Source organism: Hipposideros armiger, unplaced genomic scaffold (assembly GCF_001890085.2).
Source record: "Hipposideros armiger isolate ML-2016 unplaced genomic scaffold, ASM189008v1 scaffold_28, whole genome shotgun sequence".
NCBI lineage: Eukaryota > Metazoa > Chordata > Mammalia > Chiroptera > Hipposideridae > Hipposideros > Hipposideros armiger.
The window spans coordinates 5,862,908-5,882,226 of NW_017731378.1; the positions used below are offsets into that span (position 1 = coordinate 5,862,908).

Here is a 19,319-nt window from a genome sequence, read left to right on the forward strand (position 1 = left end):
GAAAATCCAGACCAGTGCCTATGGTTTCGTTTAGTGAACGTTACCCAATTACGTATAATCACATTATGCTGGATACTGACAATAGTGAGTGCCCAATTATGCAGTCGAGATACCATCTAGGACAGTGTATAATATGGTGTTCGTTGTTTAAAACAGCTGTAAGTGCAAAAGGGCTCAAAACAAGGGAGATGAATAAAAACTGGGTTCTCAAGGACAAAGAAGATGTGATTGGGCTGGACTTTGATGTGTTAAAATGACTCTTCAGTCATTGCCTAAAAATATGTGTTGAAGAAGGATGGGATAGCTGCAGTGGAGAGCTCAGGCCTAGTGTTGAGCCCTGCTTTTACCCAGGGACCAACTTTGTGACCTTGGGCAAGCGACTGACCCTCTCAGAGCCCCAGTGACTCCCACTGTAAAGTGGCGAGAGTGTAAGTACCTGGCTCACAGGGTGGTTGTGAGGCTCAAATTAGAGACCTCATTTCAGCTGCCCAAGACAGAGTTAGGCAGGGTCATCAGAACTAAGTGCATAGGAAGGAGGTGGTGTGGAGGCATGTGGGTGGGGTAATGCAAGGTTTTCTCGAAGGAGGCATATTTCAAAATAATGCAAAAGGCTGAGGGAAGATGAAGAGTCCAAGTCCTGAGATGGGAGCCAGTGGGGTGGGGAGATGGGCTGAGCAGTGGGGACACAGAGCTGGCCCTTTTGGATAGGTTAGGTTGGGACCAATTATATAGCCTTAGAGACCATGCATAGGCATTGAACTTGCTACTATAGACAACTGTGGACTCTAATTTGTGATAACAACCACAACTGCCATGGCAGTAGTCATGGGCATTGAATGCCTATTGTGTTATTGTATGTGTCATCCTGTGATGGGTCCTTTATCTGATGTATTATTTTTAGTCCCGCAATAGTTTTTATTATTTATGCATCAGGGAACCAAGCATAAATAAGGAAACCGAGACTCAGAGTGACTAAGTAATGAGGTCAAGGTCACCGAGCTAACTAGTAGCAGAGTGGAGCTCGAACCCATGCAGCCTGGGTGAGAGGTGACTCCTGTATTCTTGCCCAGGTTGGTTGGCTGTCCAGGCCTACATTCTGTAGGATATTAACCAGTCAGGGTGTGATATAGTAAAAGCGACAGGACGTAAGACTGAAAGGAACACAGGGGGTCAGGGACCGGGGCTGAAGGAGCAGCTAAGAGACAGTTGTAATTTGGGCCCAACTTACTGAGGATATTGGTAAGGAACAAGTACTGTGGATGAGGAGAAAGGAGTAAATGCATGAGATCTTTAAAAAGGCCAATTTATAGGACTTGGCAATTTTGTTTGTTTGTTTTTTAGGACTTGGCAATTGATCAAGGGAGAAGAGTCAAAGGTGACTTTTAGTTTTTCATCCTGGTCAGTGATAACTCCCAGCTTAATGCAGCTGGTCCACTGCCTCGAGGCACACTGATCACACCATACCCCTCCCCGCTGGTCCTTCTCCTCCGACCCCTCCCCCCACTCCTACTCCTCCAACGTCTCCCCACCTTCCCCCAACACACAGCTGTCCAGGCTGAAACATGGACCATGAGACTCTAAATGTTGAACGGAAGGCAAAACCAAAACAAATCAGGAAAGAAAACCCATGCCACCTAGAGACTGCAAACAGTTGCTATCACAGAAAAACTAGAGACTCTAGGGATCTTTTCCCTCTTTCTGATTGTACCTCTGATGGGGACTGGTGGTTAGAGTGAAAGAAATTTTTTTCCCATTATGTGTTTCAGTTGGTTACTGCTGGCGTGTTAGAAAGCTGTTGATTTTTGCATGCTTATTTGTATCCAACCCATCATACTAAATAGCTTCTCAGTTGATTTTCTGGGCTTTCTAGGTATATAATCATACCTTCTCTAAGAAGTGATGGTTTTCCTCTTCTTTTCCAATAATTATTCAATGTGTTTTAATTTTCTGACTTATCACTTTGTTTATAATATGAGTTATTACAAAGCAAAAAAACATTAGTGGGAATAATAAAAATGATGTTGGTGTTTTCAGCACCCATGGGAAGGATGGGTGAGAATTCAGAGAGGCTAAAGGTAGAGTGAATGGCCGGGAAGCTACTGCAGTAGAGTTGTGACGTTATGATGCTGAAGGAAGTTGAAATGGTCACAAGAGAAAATGGACTGGCCTTGCTAAAGTGGACCTGGCACAAAAGCTGCCACTCAGGCCTCAAATTCAAAGTCCTGTAGCCTAGTTGATAGTTACCAGGAACTTGACTCTGTGTTAACAGACTTTGAAGTTTATTGCAATCAATTCATCTGCAAAGAGGTAAGAGGATGGAAATTAATTAGAATTCTCAGGAATGTAGATTTAAAAGAAATTAGATGGTATCTTAATTTTCTTCAATATTGCCAGGGTCTGCCTCTTAATCTAGCTAAAGGCAAAAAAAAAATCACATAATAATTATAACTTACAAATGTTTTTTCCGGTTGACAAAGCGATTTTACATATATCCTCTCATGCTCTGTGAGATAGGTGATGATGGAAGCATCTGACGTTTGTCTAGCAAGTTACATTTTGCAAAGCACTTCTGCCTACACTATCTCATTTAATGCTCACACTCATTGATTTCTTACTTACACTCAAAAGGTTTATCTAACTGTGGTTCTCTAAACACAGATTTTCTTTCTGTCTTTGAAAATGAAATTCTCCATGGAAAATGTCTATCCTTGCCTTGTCCAGGTACTGAACCTCTCTTCATTTTTCAAAATCCTGTTCGGGTAGAATATTATTTTTGCCCCTTCCTCACAAGGGAGAGGTAATGGACAGAGGTGGAGTGGAGAGAAGCTGAGTGAGCTCAGGAAGGGAGGACCCAGCCCTGTGTCCCTTGGAGAATGTGTGTAGAGGATGATTGACCAGAAGTTCCCTCGGCAACACTGAGGGTAACGGAAACTTTGGTTTGGCCTTATCATCTTTGGCTTTTTCCCAAAGTGGAGACAATGGGGAAGATGGTTGTGCAAAGGTATGTCGAGGATGACATTTTATTTACAAACGCATGCTCCCCATTCTGTAGTTTCTGTCACTTCCCTTGGTTTTAGAAGGAAAAGAAAAGACCATTTGGCTGTTTGCAGGGTCCTTCAGTGAAACGTGTTTGGTTTTACAATGGAAGTCTGAGGGCAGTCTCACAGAGGCCCCGAGAGGAGGGGATTTCAGGTGGGGAGGAGGTCCTCACTGCTGGCATCTGCCAAGATATGTAGAACGGAGGGAAGGATGTGGCCACAAGGAAGTCGCCCACTCGGACCCTTGGAGAGTCCAGCTCTGGGAGGTTGTTGCGCATGGAAGCCAGGCTGCAAAGGACTCGGAAGGGGAGAGATGGTAAGAGCATGGAGGCAGTAGACTTCAGTTACTTGTGTAAGAAATTTGGCTATGAAAGACCGAGGGAAAAAAAAATTGAAAACGCACATATAAAATATTATTGTTATAAAAGATTTAAAGAGTTTAGACACACACAGAATAAACCATGCAGGACCTCTGTCCCTTTTTGTTGCAGCCCCACTCCCTAAGTATAATGGAGTGACATGTGCTCTTCCAATCCTTGGTACACATTTTAGAGAGAGAGGGTGAGAGTCATGTGGTTGTCAGGCATGAATGCGGAGAGCAAGCCCAGAAGGAGAGGAGGGGATTCAAGGTAGACAGGCATGTTTGTGTGTGTAGGGGTTTAGTATGTGCGGTTTTAAGTGCATGGGTATATGTCCACGTGTTTATTCATGCAGACGTATATACAGGGAGAGAGGGTGAAGGCAACCACGTGATATGGATAGGAAGGAAGAGAGGATTTACGTAGCACTGATGTCTAGTGATGAGGGTCAGGGTCTCTTAAGACACCTTCTGTCTGTTCAGATCAGGTAATTTCCTGAGAGTGAGTGTTAACCAAGCTGAAACAGGTCCTGAGGAGAGAGATCTGAGGAGGCTGCTGAGGAGGTGATACCTGGATAGTCACAGAAATGAAAGTGAGAATTGCTGAGTAGGGGGAAGGAACAAGTCAATGTGCTAGTTTGAATTTGTAATGGCCCCACTCTTGTAAGTCCTGCAGGGCCCTCCGGCAGCCCTGGGTGGCCCGGGATCCGAGGAATTGGACAGACAGAGAGGGCTAGTGCTGGGACTGTGCACGGCAGGCAGGACAGAGGGTCAGGTTGTAGGAGTTTAAGTGTAGAGGGCTTTTGAAAAGTCTGACTCTGGGGTAGAGGTGGTGGTGGTGGTGGGGACGCTAAAGCCAGGAGGAGGCCAATGGGCTGAGGGGAGTTAGGAGGGTTGAGCAAAAGGTTCCACTGAGGGCAGAGAGTGAAGGAGTAAGAAAAAGAACTCAGGAGTCTGCATTCAGAGTTAGAGCATTTAAAGCCCGCTCTTGAATTAATGACATTCAGATTAAACCAGTTTTGGAATTTCAGGTGTACTATTTCTACCAGATTAAAGAAAAAAAATGCCCTGCCTATTGTGGTCTTTCCTATCCTATTTCCCAAATTTGGTTACCAAAACTTCCTTGTTATTTAAGGGCCCCTCAGTAAGTGTCAGTTCTGAAAATCAAATGGCATCTATTTGGAGAAGTCTTAATTACTCTTCAATATTAACTATTACAGATGCTCTCTGACTTGTGAAATCCTTCCATTCTGCAAGATCTGATACAACTTGAATTTCTCTTAAATAAAAACTGACTCAAGGTACATTTTTGTACCATCCCTTGCTTTTGTTTTATAAAATCTCATCTTTTAATCTGTTTAATTAGCCGTGTTAACCCTCTGGCTATGCATAGAATTATAACTCTTGGCTATGGCTGGTTTAGACAGTACACAAAATATAAACTTAATCTGTTTTCACAGCCTTTCCTCTTTTTCTGCCTATTTGAGAGCACTCTGGCTTTGCCCTCTCACTGTCAGCCTCCCTCCACCTCCCTACCCCGCCGTCCTGCCCCCCATCCCCGCTCAGGGTGGGGGAGGATTCTATCCTCGCCAGAGTTTTTCTCTTGACTTTTAAGAAAGGTAATCATGATAACAGTGAGAGATGGATAGACAGGCAGCACATGAAAGAAGTATTTCTAGGAATTGTGAAGTCAAGGATGTGAGAGTAGCTGCAGGTTATGAGAAAAGGGGGATTTTGAGTACTGATGTGGATAATATAGTCCCTTCACAGTAGTTGATACCAAAGAAATTCTGAAGTTAGTATGAGATTATTTCTTGGTAGCTTTCTTTGACCATGGATAGAGAACATGGGTCTTAGGGTCAATGGGGCTACACTGGAATCATCACTTTTCAGCCAAGAGTGGACTGCATTAAAAAGGGAGTAACTCCAGGACCGTTTAAATAACATGAGCTGATACAGCAATGATCCATTGCAAAGGCAACGTTAGCAGGCTGACAATAAAAATGTCTTTTCTCTGTTCTTCACGTTACCTTCTCGCTCTATGGTCTTCTTTCGGAAATGAATCTATTTTGTATTACAGGACTTAATACAAAATTTTCCACTTCCCTAAAATTTTAAGTGCCTTATGGAACAATTTGTGTAAGGTCTAATTTTCCTAGTTGTCAGCTCCACAGCATAATGACCTCATACTTTTTCATCTAGTTTCATGCCGATATTTATATAAAGAGGTGGTTGGTTTGCATTCCGATTAGGCAAATGCGAAAACTGGACATGCATTTTTCTTCTACAGTTTTGGATCTAAAACAACATTATTGCTCTATTTCGGTGCTGCCTAATAAAAATAGAATGTGAACCGTATCTGCAATTGTAAATTTTCTGGTAGTCACAATAACAAGGTAAAAAGAATCAGGTGAAATTAATTTTAATCATATACATTGCTTAACCCAATTTATAAAAAATCATGTCATTTCAACATGAAATGAGTTTTAAAGGTTATTAATATGATATTTTAAAAATTTAAAATACTAAGTCTACAATGTCGTCTATATATTTTATACTTACAGCACATATCAATTCAGACTATCCACATCTCAAGTGCTTGATAGCCACATGAGGCAAATGGGACCATATTGACCAGCACACATCTATTTTATGGCCATGATTGCTTGAGTACTATCTTGACTGCTGAGTTCTTTCTGATTTACTGAGCATGTTTATGTAATCTGTATGATGACACTTATGGCAGTGGCAGAGAATTATTTAGGTATTTAGATGAGTAAGTCATTTATAATTTATTCTTTTCATTCACTTACCCATTTCCCTCACTCACTCATTCAATTACAGTCCTACTTCATACTATACACTAAAATTTAAGAAATATTGCAAAAGTTCTAGAATAAAATAAAAATGTATTCTTGGAAAGTCCCCCCTTTTTTCACTTGGGGAAAAAATGTTATGTAGAAAAGTAGATTATAATAGAACAAACATACATTCTACCTACCCAGAATAGTGAATATTAATATTTTGTCACATTTGTTTCAGATTAAAAAATAAATTAAGTAGATCTTTCAGATTGGGTGAAGACCTCTAAATTCCTTCAAAGCCCCGTTTCTTTCGTGCCCTCCCTTGCATGTACTCTTATTCATTTTGTTCTTTTTTTTCTTGGGAAATATCCATGTGGATACCCATAGATGATGTAGGTAATTCTATTGTGTATCTCTACTATATATTTTTTTATGATGGAAATTAATTTTTTCTCCAAACTTTCGATATTATAAAAGTGATTTCAGTGGTCATTCCTGTACAACTTTCCTTGTACACATATGTGAGCATCTCTCTAGGGTATGTACCTGAAGGTACAGGAAAAACTTTCTAAATATAACACTAACAGCAGAAATCACAAAGGAAAAGAGTGATAGCATTGTCTACATAAAAAGTCTGAAACATGATTAGCACAGTAGAAAACAGTTTAAAAATGGAAAGACAACAAAAGAAAAAATATTTACAACAAATATGGCAGAGAAAGGCTTAATAACCTTAACACATGAAGAGCTTTTGCAAACAATTAAAAAAGATTACCTCATGGATTAAATTGGTAGAGATCATAAGTAAACAATTCACAGAGGAAGAAATATGAGCAGCTAATGACCATATAAACTATGATTAACATTAGTAATCAAAAGAATAAAAATTAAAGGAATAATTTTTTTTTCCTATCAGATTGGCAAAGATGAAAACAAGAATGGTGATACCTAGTGTTAGTGAGAATGTGGAGGTCACAGGCACTTTCTGTACTGTGGGTGGAGTTTAAATTGATATAAATGTCCTAGAAGAGAGGTTGGTAGTATGTATTAAAGGCCTTATAATGTGCAAACTCTGACTCAAATTCTACATTAGGAATTAATCCAGAGAAAACAAATCAGTTGTGTAAAAAATGTCATACTGAAGATGCTTATTATATAGTTATTTGTGCTATATATAAAGTTACAGATAGACTAATGTGATAATGTACCATGAGCTGAAGAATATGACTAAATCAACCCAAGTTTAAAATAACGAACAACGCTCTGATAACACCAAGGATGCAGTCAAGTTGAGGAAACTGGAAAGGCTTCCCAGCAGTATTTACTTTGAGCAGGGTCTTCATGGATGAGAAGGCGTGACAAGGGGTGGAGGTGGGAGTCGGGGAACGGCATTCTGGATAAATAAGTGGCCAGCCAGTGCAAAAGCAAGGAGGCTTAAACAAACCTGGTGGATCAGGGAGTGACAATGACTCAGTGTGATGGGCACACAGGGAACATGAAGGGGAGCAGAGTGAGGATGGCGCCCTCGCTGCTCTGAGCCTATGCTGTAATCTCATGGTCCTATTACTTTTTAGGATTTAATCACAATATCCACATTACTTGGAGTTATTTCAACGTGAGTGAGCCCACCAGAGTATTACTTGTTTTAAAATTTAATTCGGCTTACTCAGAACCACGCACTAGTCCAAAGAATTTTCCAAGTTAGCGAGATTTCCCTGCGCTGCCTTCCATCGGCCCCATTGCATATTTTAATAACTTGGCTGTGTAAGGTCTTTTCTTTGTGCAGCTTTCATTGTCAGTGTACAGTTTGCACAGCTGCTCTGTTGTCTCCAGGTCCCTCACGCCCTCTGGTTTGGCTGGTGACCGAGAGTGGTAGAAGAAGTTTGCTTGGCAGTGGACTAGAGGAAGCCAACGGTCCGCTGACCCAGGCTTGGAGCCACACGGGTCTGGATTAGAATCCTGCCTCTGTTATTTGTAGGTGTGTGATCTTGGGCAAATTACTTAGCCTAGCTGAGCCTCAGTTTCCTCATTTGTGAAATGAGTCGATATATGAGGATTACATGGATAATGTCTATAAAGTGTTTTTCAGAGCTTGTGGTATGTGCTCGATACATGTTAGCTATTATAATTATTATGTTATAAATAATTGGAGTCATTCTGCCGTATCCTATTAGTCCCTAAGGGATCATTCCTATTGTAGGCCTAATTAATTATTTATGGTTCTAGAATTTCCCTTATGTTTCCTATGCCAGTGCCACCTGGGTGCGAGGAAGCTCGGAGTTCACTGTCTGGCTTGACTCTTGACCCCAGGCTTTAAGGAGAAAAGTGTGGGAGGCCTCAAGGTCTTCTTCTAAGTTAGACAGATTAGATAGGGCCTGAGGAAGGAGCCCCATTTTGGACCAAGGAGTATGTACTTGATTAAAGCATGCCCCAAGGCTATCTCTCTCTTGAACCCCAACATTCATGCAGCCTAGTTCACCCATACCTGAGCAAATGACCAAGAAGCAGGAATGAGAGAGAGAGAGAGAGAGAGAGAGAGAGAGAGAGAGAGAGAGAGAGAGAGCGAGCTATCCAGGGGAAAGCCAGGCGGCCTTTGCAGATAAACTCCTTGAGCTTGGGAAGGGATGGACCATTATTGGTGGAATCTTAGGGATCTTTCTTTCTAGGGTTGTCCCTTCTCTTATTCTTGTGGTATCATTTTTGTCTGTCTAGAATTGCTCTTATCACAACATATTGCTGACTCCTTTGTCTATCTATCTCATTAGAGTCTAAATTCTCAGTTTAGACTCTGTAAAAGAATTATGGTTTTTGGAATTGGGTTGGCTTCATAGCTCTAGCACTAGTGACCTTGGTCAACTACTTAACCTATTTCCCGATGGGTAAAAGGAAGATACTCATTGATTTATAGAATTGGACACAATTTATTAAATGTAACTGGCATACAGTAATTGCTTAATAAATGGCAGCTGGTGACAATGAGAACAACCATGAAAAGATTGATGATGATGCCAGAATGTAGCTCAGTGCCTGGCACATCCATCAGCACGTGTTGAAGGGATGGATAGATGAATGGTTGGATGAATGAATGGTTGAATGAATGCATGTTTAAATAGCTGAGTAAACAATCAATTCTCAGGTTTGTTGGGATGAGTTATTGAAATAACACGTGTTGAGCTTAGTACCATCCCCAACACATCCATAATGCGTGTTCTATAATGAGAGCTGCTGCTATTGCTTCTATTACTCTTTTCCCATATTCTTTGTCCAATTACGCCCAATTGTGAGATGTGCAGGAAAGTGAATGTTGTTATAATATAAATACATTCGCTAATGAGCTTGCCATGTATATGGCTATTGTCCACTCAGACATGCCTCCCAGATCATGTCACTGACTCCTGCCCATCTGGGCATCACTGGTCTTCCTTTTTCAGTAGGATTGTTAAATGTTATTCATACCCATCGTATGCAAATATGATGTAAAGCAATTGTAAAGTAAAATTGTAAACTTTGCAAAAGATGCCAGATCTCATGAAGTTAACGAAAGTGATATTTAAAAAATGATGGCATCATATACAAAGGTAATGACAAATCAGCATCTGGTGGAAAAAGAGAAAGTTAAACAAGTATAAGTGCGGGTACCTCAAAAAAGAATGTTTTAAATATCAAAGGATTAAGATGAGATTTGGGAGAAATTAATAAAACCTTTGAATATTTCTGATAAAAGAAGTCTTTTAAAAATAATTGGTCTGAATACTTAACTAAGATACAAAAAGCAGTAATCATAAAAGAAATTATGGGTAAGTCTTACTACATTAAAATTAAGAATGTCTGCTTCTTGAAAGAAGTCATAAAGAGTGCAAGGCACAATATTATATGTATTTATCTATCCAGAATATATAAAGAATTACAAATCAGTAAGAAAAAAAAGCTCAGTAGAAAAATAGGAAAACAATCTATACGAATAGGCATTTCTCAGAAAAAGAAACACAAATGATGAATAAACTTGGAAACAAATGTTCAACCTTATTTTATAATCAGGGATATGAAATGTATCACCACATTGAGACATAGTCTTAATATTTCTAGAGAGACAAAAGTTAAGATGTCCGTGTTAGTTATCTCTTGCTCTGTTATAAATTACTACCAATTTAACAGCTTAAAACAACACACATTATCTCATAATTTCAGTGGGTCAGAAGTCTGGGTATGGCTTAGCGGGTCCTCTGCTTAGATATGCCTGGCAACACTAAGCAATGGCAAAGAGGCAGATCAGTGGGGATTTTTATTCAACATTTTGGAAAATTATTTTATACTATCTTACAAAGCTGAATATTCATATATCTTTAAGATACAACAGTTCCAATTTCACTTTTAGGTCTACAGTCTGGGAAGACTGGTACTTGTGAGCCAGGGAACATGCACAAGAATATTCATAGCAACATTGTTGATAAAGACAAAACCCTGGGAACAACCCAAATGCCCACCAATAGAAGAATGAGTAAATTGTGGAATTCTCACCCAATAGAATGAATGACATGAACAGAAACACACGACAACATCAACAAATCTTAGCACCATCATGCTGAGTAAAATAAGCAAGTCAAAGGAATCTAGGTACACTTGGATATATTTTTATAAAGCTCAAAGTAAAGCACAATTAAATAGTAGATATATGTTAAAACTATATGAAAAAATCTAGGGAGTGAAAACAGGATTCAGAGTGGTGCTTACCTTGGCAGATGGTAGCATTTGTGTAGGCACAGGGATGGGATGGAGAAGGGAATACACAGATTCTAGGTATTTGATAATGTTCTATTTCATTTTATTATTATGCTTTATAGTGATATATGCTATATATATTCTTTTATATGGTTGCTACATAATAAAAATTTAAGAAAAACTTGTACTACAGAAGTCAGATATATGAAGAAAGTCAATTGTACTATAATAAATGCTGTTAGTTATGTCAAAATCCCCAATCATTTACATTGTTTGTTCCAGTAAGTAGTACATTATTAAAATTAAAACATAAAGTTTTAAATTATGAGACAAATAAACTTCTTTTGATGAGTATTAGATCAGTTTTTCAAGGAAAAATGTCTCATTCAAACTTTTTTCTTTACTATGTCTTATGAAAATTGGTCACATTTGAAATGGATTGACTTCAAGTGACTTTATCTATTAAATTTGCCCTTTGATTGTGAGGTCCTTCTCTAATTCATTAATACAAATATTATTGTTTCTACTGTTACTCTCACCAAGATCCATCTAAACTATTTCCCTCCCTATGGTCCGTCAAATGGACCTACCCACACATTGCACCCTACTTCTGGCCATCTCTTTGGGGACCTGGCATTACTTTGTCTTCTTTTACAACTTAGTTCTTTGTTTTTCCTCAACTGAATATTAAGCTTCTTGAAGTTTGTTGGCCTTACTTATCTTTGTATGAAACTAGCATGTAATATGCGTAGTACTGGTAATAAACAGAAACTTAGTTGACTTGAATTTTTTAGACCTGTTTCATTATAGGCTTTAAGAGAAGTCAACATTAGCATTATTTAATATGTGCAAGTTCTTCACATATGTGAAGTTGCTAGGTAAGATGCAAAGGCGAAATAAGTCAACAGTTTGGGTAATAAAGTTCAGGCTAGTCTAGACAATTATATACTTAGTACAGGATTTCACAAATATATATTTGCATTTGGAAATAAAATCCCTTGCAAAAAGATTTCTCAAGAAAGTTTGTGTTGCTTACATCAGAAAGCACCAGAAGCATTTTTTTTCCTATTGTTAAAAAATGATGAAGGTTAGTGCATGGAAATTTCTCTTATGCCTCATAAAACACTTAATCATCTACACTGGAAGCCAAGAACCACTGTGTAACCAAGTAGCTCCCTGCTCATTGGGAACTCAGCTGTGTAATTCTGTTTCATCCCCAAATTCAGCATCTCCCGTTCTCTCCAAGGGGCTTTACCACTTCATGACATCATAAACAAGATAGGTCCAGACTTCAGTTTAGCTGACATTTTTGTTGTAAAGCTAATAAACAAGAAAGTCCCAAGGTTCCAGCCATTATTCTTTCCTTTTCTAAAGCTAGATAGAAATGTAATATATTTACAGAGTTTCTAATTTATTTTCCTACTAACGAAAGCAGGCATTTCTAGATAAATTAGGCAGTGTTCTGAAGTTGCCTTTATGTAGAGAGGAAAGCAATTTTGCTTAAGATGTTAAACCTGGCGTTAGTCTTTTGTTAAGAATTATGGATGGGGTGGGGAGATGGAAAAAGGATGGAACCAAGCAAAGAGGCAAAAGTGCATTGCATTTTTTTAAGAGTGGAAAAGAATGATGTGTGCAATTAGAATTTCTCTTTAAGAAGGCTGTTGTAAAAAGTCAACACATTATTTAGTTGAGGACTGTAGTTTAAGAGTTATGCTTGCATGTTTGTACTTAATGTATCAGTATGCACATGTACATACAAGTAGGGTTTTCAAGGCCAATTAATTGAAAACATTTGCGAATATTATGAATTAAAAAAGTATTTGAAACCACTCACACTATCAGAAAACCATTATAAACATTTAAGTAAGAGATCACAGTTGTACAACAAGCGATTTCCTGAGTTACATACGATATAGACAATGAAAAAATTTAACTCAAAGTCATAAAACTTACAATACTGGCTCACTAGGGTGAATTACACAAGCTCCACTAATTGGAAGATGTTACCCAATGGTCTAATTCAAGTAAAAGTTCTCAGCATGAATATATCTTACCTCTGTTGATGTGTACTACTACAATATGATGGGCATAGTTTGCTGACAATATAATTGCAAGCAGCAAAACTACCAAGCTCCTAGAATGAGTAGAGCACAATAGTAGGTATGAGAGATATATAGAAAGATCTCTCATGATTCCGACCTTAAAGGCTCATAATTCAATTGGAGAGAAACAATGGAATCATGAAGATTAAATACTGAAATAACATAAGGCATATGTTGACATTTTGGAAAGGAGATTTTCTGTGTATTCTATGAAGTAGGCTTTCTCAGAAGCATTGGTTATGGGATTAAAAAAAAATTCACTTCATCTTGAACCCATTGGGTGAGCTAGAGTGAATACAAGACAGCCTCTTGGTCCTTGGAGTGTGTGGTATCCAAGCATCTGAGTGGGTGGCTTTGGTCCTGGAGGGTGTAGATAAGCATGTATCTTTGAATCAGGGGGAAAGCTGCCTGTTTCACATGAGTTAGCTAGTTCATGGGGTGAGGCGATTATTCCCAGTGCTCTCCCAAGCAAACTGATGAATCCAGGGTGAGCAGAATCAATGCACTGGCATTTGCCAAACACAGATACAGGTTAAAACAAAACAAATTAGATCCTCTTAGTCAGTTACTGCCTTGAGTAGGTGAGCTGAAGAAGAAGAGGTGTTAAGGTGCATATTCAACGTGAACTCCCTTCTGTTTTCAGGAGAAGGTGCAAAGCAAAAGACAGAGAATATAAACAGACAGCGAATATAAAATTGTAGCTCAATGTGGAAAGGAGTTCTTGTGAGCAACTCAATTTCTTCCTCTGAATTATACCCAGAATAACATTGACTCTTATTTGCATATACTGTTCAGAATGTAGACTTTTAATTTATTGTCAGATAAAATACAAACATCTGAAGTCTGAGTGATTCCATATCTGAGTTTCTAATATGGGATCAGAGACTGTCACCATGTAATGACAGCATTATTTGAACTGAATACTGTAATTAATTTCATACAACTGTACTCAGCCAATATTGACAATGAACCGTGCTGTTATCCAGCATAAATTGGCAGAGACCCTTGTAACAAAAGAATCCATAACCATGTCTGACAGTCTATCCAACTGAGAGACTGGGGTGTCTAAGAAGAGAGCATCATTTCAAGAATGGACATGGTATGGTTAATGCTTGCAAGAAATGCTCAGCCAAAGAGAAAGCTAGTCTCTTGGCATCAATAGTCTAGCCTTTTTTTCCAGTATAGCTGTTCATAAAATAATTTAAAGAGTGAGGCATGCTACAAAGTAATATGAATGTGCCTCATGAACAAACTCTGAATAAAGAAATGCTAACCTGAAGATGCAATCTTTTGTGGGTGGGGAAATATTAAACTATTTATGATTTTCTTATGATATTTCATTGACATATGGTGCTTCTAACCCAGTGACAAATTAACTGACTTGATTTAAAAAGGAATGGAGGCGGCTTAATGAAGAAGGACAGGATATGTATCACCAGGCAGCTGGTTATGCCACTGCTGGCTTATGGAGACAATATACATTGGACAGCAAATGAGTCTCTGTTGCATAAGATAGATTCTCTTTATAATAGAATTGCATGCTTTGTCTCTAAATGGGGTTATTATACACACCATTGCACAATGTTTGAAGAGCTTGGTTGGCCCTTACAGAGGGTTAGGAGAGAAATAAATTGGAAAACAGTCGTACTTAAGACCATCAATACATCAAACACTCCATATTTATCTAAATTACTAGCACGTTCTCCCCAAATACAAATCTGTATGATACACACAGCTAGAATGTTAATGCTGACCAGGCTTCGCTTTGGTTTACCGGGTTTTCGGTTGCAAGCATAGACTGAAAGTCGCGCGCGCTGGAGCCCAACAGTGCGTTTCAACCGCGAGCCTCCCATTTCCCTCCCCTCTGCTCTTCGTGCCTCCCGCTGCCTTAGTCCCTGGAGTTTCATTTGGTATTCTTCCCACCCACCGTGAGCACACATGCGTCACTTGTCCTGGGTTATTTGGTTCTCAGAACTCCTTGACTTTAAATACTCAGGCAGGTTTAATGCTAATGCACCGAGTTTCCTCACTTCTCATCAACACTTGTGGATCCTTGCTGTTCAGTCACTCTGTTATCTTTTAGAATAAATCCATTTTAATTCATTTTCTAGACACACACACACACACACACACACACACACACACGGAAGTTATAGATGACAGAATAAGTGGGGAGGCTGTTTACTCTGCACATGAAGTTTGCACATCCTATGAGAGGACATGGGCAGGGCTCATTCAGACGGTGCAGGTCAGGCGAGGTGGGAGCTGAGTCGTGCTCTTCCCGCTAAAACCCTCTAACCTGGCTTTGAACCTGGCTCCGCTTTGGACTGATGTTATCGTGGAGCCTTTTATGTAGCTCAATTTGATCCGGATTCTTTCAGGGTTATAGCATGTTTTCAAGCCCTGGGGGAGGTGTTGCATGGAAAAGTGAGTCTCAAGTCTATCATGATGAGGTTTCTGACTTTTCAAGGGACTTTGGACACACCATTTATTCCCATTGACCTTGGGGTTCTCACCTATGAGGTGAGGTAGCAAATTTTTGCTTCTTCCAGATTTTCTTTTATGTCGCTTTCCTCCCTCCTTCCCAAGAGTCATTGAAAAGAATTACACCCGTGAAACATTGGAAGGTTGTTGGAGTAAGATGGCGTTTTCAGTTTAAGACGTTATTATATCCCAAACCAGATTGGTTCCTCCTCATCATTGTGGGGTTCTTTACTTTTCTAGCCTCCCTATATTCTGGCACATAGAGAGGTGAGCTGAAAGAAATGGGCGAAACAGTTCCATGAGCTTCTCCACTGCTTATTACCCTCTCCAAATTGAATCTTGAAGCCTTGTCAGAAGTGTTATTTTTCCAACAGAGCAGGCGTTAAGTGGCTATAGAAAATAAACTCACCTCCTGATATCTTGCTCATTGCTTGCTACATCCATTTCCTGGGAAGATTATATTGTAAGGTGTGACAGGAGGTGCTGTGTGGCAAGGGAAAGTCACTGCTTTGTAATTCAATTTGTTCTTCTTTTGTGTGGGCTTTTGGATTTCTTTGCCATTTCTGGAGTTATTTTTAAAATGGTGGGTATTAGGTGATATGTGTTTCTCCAGAAGTTTATTCCATCCAACTAATTTTCAAGTTACATATACTCTTGAAAATAGAGCCATGCTATTTATAATTAAGTTTTTATGATTTGGCCAGGGAAAAGGAAAAACTGAGACAAATGGTAACAATGACTAGTTAATGAATTTTCTTTTACCTATTTTTTAAAATGACTTTTATGTGCTTTGGCAAAAACAGATCATTTGATGACAATGCTAAGAATACTTAGCTCTAGGTAAAAATTAGTTTCTATTTGACAGGATGATTCATTTAATGAGAGGGCTTTTACTTATATTTTTTCCTTTAAATACGATAAGGAAATAATAAGTACAGAGACAAATAAGTAGACATACTACTTTTTATCAATGTTTGTTCAAATTAATACCATTTGGAGGAATGAGAATCGAGGATTTGAATGCTTTAGAAATCTTTGCTTATATGTAATATCTTTATTAATAGTTCAAGGATCCAAAAACATGTGGCAAAGAATTCAACTTCTGGGTATGAATGGGAATTCTATATTGTTTATTGGTTAAATTGTTACCTAATTGTGATTTGCTTTGGGTTCCGAGGAAGTCCTTTCTTTTAGTTCTACAAATTCATGTATCCTAGTTTTTCTGGATTTCTACCTATTCCCTCAAATCATTTCTAGATCTCTTTTCATCCTACGTCATGTTTCTTAAAAGAGTCATTTCCTGTACTTCCTACTTCTGATTTTTTCTTCAACCTGTGTGACTTTTGCTCCCCAAATGTTACTGCAACCTTTCTGACAAGGCCAGTGGTGCTGTCCTGATAGTCCACACCAAGGGCCCTCTCCTGTTTTCTTCTCTTTACCCCACTTGATGTCACCGACCACCCAAATCACTCCTCCCTTTTTAGGATGTCCGCCTTTTCTTGGTTTGGGGGACATTCAATTACTCTCCCTTATTGTCTTTCTCTGGATCTTTCTTACTTACCTACCCCTATATGCTGGCTCTCCCCCAAGCCTGGTTGTCCAGGTTCATCCTATAAGCCATCACTCTCAGGCCTCTACCCATGACCCACATTTAGCTCCAACTTGTTCCTCAGTTCTCAACTCTGGGATCACATGTTCAACCTCTCTTCTAGATATCCTACAGTGTAGGGAGCCGGAGGTCTGCAGTAAGGGTTAAGCCTGAGAGCTGGCAGGCTGACAGGCTCTCAGGCCCAGGTGAGCAGCATGGGAAGGTTGGCCACTGAGGAGGAAACACCCAATGGCCTTGAAAGCTACAGAGTGGAAGGCCATCCTGTTAACAGTTTCTGCTTGCTATACTTTGTTTTATCTCGCTTTGGAAAGATTGCTTCCAAGGAATTTGTTCCCTGGGAGGAGGGGGCTACTCCCTCAAGGTCCCAAAACCCCCTACCTAAGGAATGTTACTTTTGCTATAAAAGCTGTATACAAACAATAAACGAGGCCATTCTCTGCCATCAGCATTGGGTGGACCTCCTGCCCCCAGCTTTTGTCTCTAGTCTCTTTCTTTTCCAGTCTCCCACCCAGTCCTCTCAGGTACCCTTTCGGTGGGTTCCTGGCTAGCGAGTCAGGAACGCTCGGTTGGTGCGTGGGTCACATCACTACCGGGCCTCATGCTCAACATAACCTGAACCCACTGATTCTCAGGAGAGTGCAGTAACAGTTTCCTTTCCTTTCTGTCCGCACCATCTTCTCTCCTAGCCACACTGCCTCCATGACCATCACCCCCCAGCTCCGTATGTCCACGTTAGAGACTTTGGAGTCATCTTGACTCCTGTTCCTTCTTTCACATATCTCATCCTTCATCAGATTCCACCAATTCTGCCTTGGAAATGTCTTCTTATGTACCTATCTTCCTTTCCAGTTGTCTTAGGTTCAGCTTTCTTTATCTTCTGCTTATACTGTTGCCCTCAGCAGTTTCCTAATCCTGTTCTCTGCTTTCCTGCTGGAGTTAGTCCTCTGAAGACAGACCCAGGTGTGACTCATCCTTGACTCCCAGTTGCCTAAAAGATGTGGTCCCAGATCGTATTCGGTGTGACACACACAGTCTGGTCCCAAGCTACGAGCCCAGCCTTTTCTCTCTACTGTTGCGCTGCCTGTCCTGTGTACCTGCTGGGCTGGATTCACCACTCCCCTGCTCCGGCACTGAACCTCAGCCTAAAAAGCTCTCCTTTTCTTTCCCTTCAAGGGACAATTCAGGTGACATTTTTGTGAAATCTCCCCCAACTCCTCCAATCAAAGTTAGTCCCTGCTTTTACTGGTCACAACACTTTGTCGACATCTTTCAACACTGCCCTTGTCTTTCAGTCATGTGATCATAAATGTAGGTAGAGAGGGACTTTCTCTTCCGCATCTGCCTGATTATTTGTATCCAAATGCTGGGCACATCCGTTGATCAGGGTTGGTTTGGTGCACGACTGAAGGAATCTACCGGTGAATGTAATCAGCATGGAGCTGTGAAGTAACTTAGGATGGTCCAGAACCATTCAGACCACGCTGCTAAAGGCACTTTCATTTTCTGGATGGGCCTATTTATCTCTGCGTGTGGCTATGCTCTCTACCAGGAAAAGGAGAAACTGTACGTGGAGCTAAAGCACATCCTAGCCCGGCAGCCTGGGCCCGAGGCTGCGGAGCAGCTGCAGATATACCGCCACACGCTGCGCGAGAAGACGAAGCAGCTTAAAGTAAGTGGCAGCCTCTGCCCTGTCCTGGCCGAAGGTGGCCACGCTGTGGGCAATGCTCTGGACACGTCCACTGCCTCAGCACAAGGAGCTGGTCTCCCGCATGACATCCTCCACTGAGATCAGCCTTAGGAGCAGGGCAAGCCTCAGCACCACCCCTCAGCTCCTAGACGAATAGACCCCACAATTCTCCTTTCCTGAAAGAGGGAGGTGAGCAAGCGAGGAAAGAGTTGGGGACAGGATGATGGCAATGGAATGGAAATTTGGGGGATACAGTTTTTTATGGATTTTCTCAAGTTGACTTAGAGGACTTGGATGGTAGGGAAGAACAGAGGGAATATGTGAACGCCACTGACCACTGAAGTAGACCCTGGTGCTGAAGCAGGATTCTGCTCTCCCATCCCACCTGAATGGTGCACACAAGGCACCAGCTGCTCCCCACCACCAGGACCTTGTTCATGACCATCTATCAGATCTATTGCCATGAAAGGGAAATAAAGTCGTGCAAGGATCCTCTTAGTATAAATTCCCTTCAAAGT

General features: G+C 40.3%; 1 protein-coding gene across 1 annotated transcript in view; it reads left to right on the top strand.

Moving 5' to 3' along the window:
- The window catches only part of CFAP58 (cilia and flagella associated protein 58), a 97,187-nt gene that overhangs the window by 70,357 nt on the left and 7,511 nt on the right, over positions 1-19,319 (top strand). Inside the window, exon 15 of the mRNA XM_019636289.1 lies at positions 18,664-18,783. Within this exon, the coding sequence (XP_019491834.1) occupies positions 18,664-18,783 (120 nt within the window). The remainder of the gene's footprint in view (positions 1-18,663; positions 18,784-19,319) is intronic.